Source organism: Halyomorpha halys, unplaced genomic scaffold (assembly GCF_000696795.3).
Source record: "Halyomorpha halys isolate HHAL.00 unplaced genomic scaffold, Hhal_1.1 Scaffold64.1, whole genome shotgun sequence".
Taxonomy (NCBI): Eukaryota; Metazoa; Arthropoda; class Insecta; order Hemiptera; family Pentatomidae; genus Halyomorpha; species Halyomorpha halys.
The window spans coordinates 1,636,373-1,642,372 of record NW_027116348.1 but is presented as its reverse complement, the minus strand read 5'-3'; the positions used below and the strand labels follow the sequence as shown (position 1 = coordinate 1,642,372).

The window sequence follows — 6,000 nt, the reverse complement described above, 5'->3', positions numbered from 1 at the left end:
TTTCTAATATTTGTAATTTAAGGGGTGTACTGAGTTCTGATGGGGTAAGAACGTATATTATACAATTGTATATTAAACAATTTATTTTATTATTGGTATTATTAAGAAATAAGAATTCTTATGTATTAGGCCGATCCATTTGAAACTTGAAGAATTAAATTTAAATGCAGAAACCTTTCATGATATTTAAATACCAACAAACGTACAAACTAAACACTTTTGAATCAATACTTTTTCAGTATTTTGAACTTAAATCGTTTAAAAATGTTTAAGGATTCGTATTCAATAATTTGAGGTACGAAAATTGAAAATAGGTTGATCCGTTCTCTTTGAAAAAAGTCAAGTTTTCATTTATTGGGACTGCCACAGAAACGAACAAAGTTGACTACCCGCTTCGAACCGACGCCCCCTCATTTCTATGACCCAGGACCATCGGCAGATCAGGTGGTTGAGGCGCTGGTCTGTTCGAATTCGGCCTGGGGTGTTGACTTTCTTCATTGCTGTGGGAATCCCACGTAATGAAAGCTTGATCCCCATGGTAAGAACAGGTTGGTTACCTCAAGAAAATCCTCCCGCGTATGTAAGAAAAAACTGGGAAAGGGGTCATAAATAAAATAAAAAAAGTTGCAAAGACCTGTGCCTCAACCACCAGCTCTGTTTCCCTTACTAATTTACCAAATGCGCCTTTTAGTTGAAAGACAGTAAATAACCTAACGGTTGTCTTCTGAGCAGAAACGAAACTTATATTCGTTTTTCCCACATCAAGATACAATAAAATACGAATTTTTATTTCAACAGAAAAATAAAAATTTTTTGTTCACACTTTTCATCATTCTAAGGTCTCTGGTTTTTTTTTTATACCACAAAAATTGTGAAAACTTGAAACCAAGCCCACCAAATTACACAAAACTTGGAGACGTATGCAGAGTGGTTAGTGAAAGTTGTGATACACACATTGCAGTAGATTTTTTGAATAACTTCTAGTATGAATTTAAGAATCGGAATTAGGATTCGTCAATTCTCCAATATCCAACGCTCCTGGAAGCTGAAAAAGGGATTGATAGTACCTTAATATATATAAATCTTTGGTTCAGAAAATATAAACAAGTATATTTATTGAAGTATAATGCTATTATATATAATAATGATAAGAGAAATTTCACTAAGTAAATATAATTCTGATTAGCAAATAGATAACAAAGGATTGGGTATAATTCTGTTTTTTTATTTATTTTTCTGTTTCTACGACTTTTGTATGTTGCAAATATAGAGTTTGAATGAATTCCAAGAAGACCAATGCCAAATCCCGAAGCATTTCAATTTCAAATCTCCTCACTTTCTTTAAGAAACTTTAATAATATCGAAACTTCTTACTTATTGAATTGACTTGAGCATTAATGAAAACCAGCAGCGAGGGCCGAAACTTTGGTTTAAATTAAATCGTTTTTTGCTATTTGACCGCCAACCGTATTTTTTCTCTTGTATTGTATACAGTCAAATAAAAATCTACTGATATTATATCGTTGGAAAATATCTCTTGAAAGACGTCTACCAAAATATTAAATGTTTTATCTTCATACCATGGGAGTGTGTAGCTCTGTGGTATGGCACTGCGCTACTAATTCGAACGTCCCGGGTTCGAATCTGGCTGTGGCAAAGAATTATTTTCTGCTTCACTGTAGCCGTGAGTTATCCCTGTGGATTCGAGAGCCTTCCGGGGTCCATCCGTCCGGGGTATTGAAATTATTAAATATGAAGGAGAAGGTGTCCTTGACCAGCGCACTGTGCGGCGTTGGTTTGGAAAATTTAGCTGTGGAGATACGACGTTGGCAAGGAAGAAGGGCTCCGGGCGACCATTAATGGATATTGATCAGTTTCTGCAGGAAGTTGTTGAGTCAAATCTGTCCAGAAGTACTCGCGAGCTTGCCAGGGAATGTGTTGAAAGATAATGTTAGTCGCCACTATATATTCCAGATCCCGCACCATCGGATTACTACTTGCAATCCATCGCCCATTTCGTTCAAGGGAAATTTTTTTAAAATTTAGGGAAGTTGAAATCATGATCCAAGAGTTCTTTGAGAACCCTCCCAAAGAATGGTATCGGCGTGGGATCGAACAATTGGCTAGCAGATGGCTAATGCCGGTAGATAACATTGGACTATACTTCGAGTATTAATGTATTTTATATCAAAGAAATAATAATACATATATTTGGTCGAAAAACGGTGATTTTTTTTTTTAGCACCCCATTAAAGTAAAATGGCGATAGAACGATTTATAAATACCACTTTAAACCATAGGATGTAAACATGAGAAATAAAAGAAAAACAATGCTACATACATTTTCCCCCTTTTGCACACCCCTATTTTAATGTGAATATATGATTTTTTAGTATTATTCATAATCTAAATATTTCTTGAGGTACATTAAACGTGAATAGACAAATGAATTAAAATTAAATAAATGCATACCCCGTTTTCCGCCATAATTGTAAATTTATTTACCGTAAAATTAAGATGAAAGTATCTTATACAAGAAGAAGCTATTAGCAACCGATTTATGAGTTTCTGCTCTCGGTCTATTCGAGGAGGTACTGGACGCTTTCCAACATTCTTCATCCGTCTTTACTCAATCTCAGTACCGACGGGATGAAGAATAAACGTGTTTCGGATAGATTAATTAATTGAGAGTAACAGCCTGGTTTGGCTAATAGGTTCCGTTGTAAATATAACAAGGGGACACAAAGCACTGTACCTATTTATAGCACTGGATCGGACCGGGCGCGAGGGATTGTGTACAAGTGCTCTTAGCCAATGACAATTATAGCATTTTGATTCATAGGCTATAATAAATACTACTACAAACTTGGACTTGGAAAAATATAAATTATTCCACAACGATACTAATATTGCAGATACATGCAATAATCATGAAAATAACTAAATTTGTCGCCTAAAAAAGTTTAATTTTTATATAATAATATAATATAATATAATAATACCGTTTACTCCAAATTTTGAACTCTTTTTTTTGTATTTTCCGTTTCTGAAACAGTTACTAGAGTCAATAAATTCTGATATTTATAGCTCAACTTCCATAGAGTATAAATAAAAAAGAAAAATCCCATAGTTTATACTGCGTTGATACCTAAATTTTATATAACTTTAATTAAATAAGTTGAGAAAAGTTTAGTCTTATTTCTATAAAATATGTAAAATAATATATTTCATGTTGCTACTACAAAAAAATTGATAAATCATTATTAAAACAAAACTTTGCGTTATTCAGTATCTTCAAAGCCCATTTGAAATGGTTTTAAAAAATACCAATTTTACTTATTCAAGAAACAAAAAAAAATTAGTGTACCATACAATTCAGTATAACCTAACTTAAATAGCTTTATAATAATTGCTTCCGATTCAAAACAAACCATGACGTGCAAAAAACAATATATATATATTTTTGTTGAATATGAAATCCACTTTAATTTTTATAAATATTGTTTGACATTCTTCATACTATACAATGTGTCCTATCAATTATTATATCTAGTATATATACATTAGTAGTGTATTAAATAACATATAAATTATTAAATATTATTTTTTTTTGTAAATTATTAACAACAGGTACTTCTGGCCGAGCTTAAAGGCTCCAACTGCTATTACGCTGTGAAGGCACTCAAGAAAGATGTAGTTTTGGAAGACGACGACGTTGAGTGCACGATGATTGAAAGAAAAGTATTGACGCTTGGGACGGGGCATCCCTATTTCTGCCACCTCTTCTGTACATTCCAAACCGAGGTAATATACATAATTGAATCGTGTATTTTAGAAAGCGAAAAAAGAGCCAAAAATAGGTTTTGAGCAATCCAGAAAAAATATAAATATATATTTCGACACTACAATTTGAATATATGAAAATTCCATAAATCACAATGTAATTTATGATAAAATTCATAGAAGTATAGTAAAAATTTTTTTGATTTTAGACCTATGACCTTTCTAAAATTAACTATCCAACAGTATACATAATTAAATTCAAAGATCATAGAATAAGTCAAACACAGTAATAAAACTAGACAAAGTAACATAGATCCAAGTGTTAAGCTGTTAGAATCTTCACGATAAAAATTATGCTTTTTCAATCTTAAGTTGATTAAAATTATTAATCACACGTTGAGGATAATTTATTTTACTTTTAATTTTTTACTTTAGTTGTTTTTTTATTTTACTGTTATTTAATTCATTAATTCACCTATGTTCAGTTGTTTTTTATTGATCTTATTTTATTTTTTATTTATTTTTCTCTTTTTCTAATATATGCATGTGTTATGATTGAGCGCTTACACCCCAAATACTTATTGCCTTTGAGTGTGGTAGATTGTATTATTTTAATATACATTTTAAATATAAGTATATAAAATGTTAATCACTCATAAAAAGAAAAAAAAAACAGTCAAAGCGTTTACAAATACTAATGAGTTATGCTGATATTTTTTAACAAATTTAAATATTTTTATTTAATATTTTTTTTTAAAATGGTATTCAATTTTTTGATAATAGTATCTCGAATTTTAATGAAGTCAGTTTTTAAAAACAAAATGACAAAATGAGACAATGTTCGAAACAAACTGCAGGAAAGGTACGTAATCACTAATATTGCAGTTAATAATTATCACCACATTGTGTATCAATTTGTTGTTTTTTTCTTTTCAAGTCATGGAGATATGTAGTTGGATAAAGGTCCATAAGGTATCATTATAATTGAAAGTTTAAGAAAAATTTTATTCAATTAAGAAAACTGAAGGAATATACACTAATATTTTAATAAAATATCAAGGTAGATAAGTAAAAAAAAAAAGATGAATATATTATGACAGAATGAGAAAACTCTGCGAATTTCATGTACAATGTCGTCCTAAAGAAAACAGTTGAGACATAAAGAATACTCCACATTTCCTCATCCTAGACATTATCTAATAATAACTTGGCTTTAGCAATGCGGATTTCCTAAGTTCTTGAAATACCATCTCCACATAAATTCATCAAATGTCTTCTACGTCTTTCACTCCCACGTTGAGCTTTCGGGTTAAAGTGGATGAAATAGTACATTACTTCCATGTATGACCAGATAGTTATGTAAAAAATAAAATTTAAATCGGTACATATGATGTTATAAAAACAAAAGTACTTAATATGGGAAGTAATTCAAATCCAAGAAATTGAGGTGTAGTAGAAAATAAATAGACCAGTAAGTGAATGTAGTAACAATATAAATATTGGCCAAGGAAAAAAATTGTGTTATCTAAAATATGTGGAACAAATGATAGTTTAGAATATTTGCATAAAAAGATGAAAAAACTCAGTTCAAGAGTTGGCTCAATGAAATCAAACACATACTTTTAACAAACATCATGTCCCATGCCAACAGACATTTGGCATACTTCCACACTCAGTTATTGCAAAAAACAATAGAAAAGGGGTAACTGTTAATATTTCTACTTTAGTTAGTAAAGTGTTAAAATAGAACATATCTTCACTTGTGGACTCGTAAAAATTCCCAGGCTACTTTAAGCCTACTACTTTTTATTTATATATTTTTTTTTTTACATATACTTCATATGTTTTAATAATATTATATTATATTACGAATATTTTTTTCAGTCACACCTGTTCTTCGTGATGGAATACCTCAATGGAGGAGACCTCATGTTCCACATCCAGGAATCAGGTCGCTTCGACGAAGGTAGGGCGAGGTTCTACGCTGCCGAAATCGTCTCTGGACTGAAATTCTTACACAAATGGGGAATAGTTTACAGGTGATCTATTTTTCAATTTAAACAATTAAAAAAAGATTTTTCAGGATTTACGGCAGCCAGTACAGAACACTAGCACTTTAAATTTAGAAGTAGAGTGTTTATAAAAAAGAAAAGAATAACAATTTCTTACTATCTGCTGAGCCCTAAATATTGATCTTAGAGGAAAGAGAGCACAACA

At 31.0% G+C, this 6,000-nt stretch overlaps 1 protein-coding gene across 2 annotated transcripts in view; it reads left to right on the top strand.

Annotated features, from left to right (window-relative positions):
* Positions 1 to 6,000, top strand: part of Pkcdelta (Protein kinase C delta) — a 98,480-nt gene that overhangs the window by 77,240 nt on the left and 15,240 nt on the right. For both annotated transcript variants that reach the window (XM_067053157.1, XM_014438684.2), the window contains 2 exons: positions 3,631 to 3,804; positions 5,668 to 5,822. In XM_067053157.1, coding sequence (XP_066909258.1) covers positions 3,631 to 3,804; positions 5,668 to 5,822 — 329 coding nt within the window. The remainder of the gene's footprint in view (positions 1 to 3,630; positions 3,805 to 5,667; positions 5,823 to 6,000) is intronic.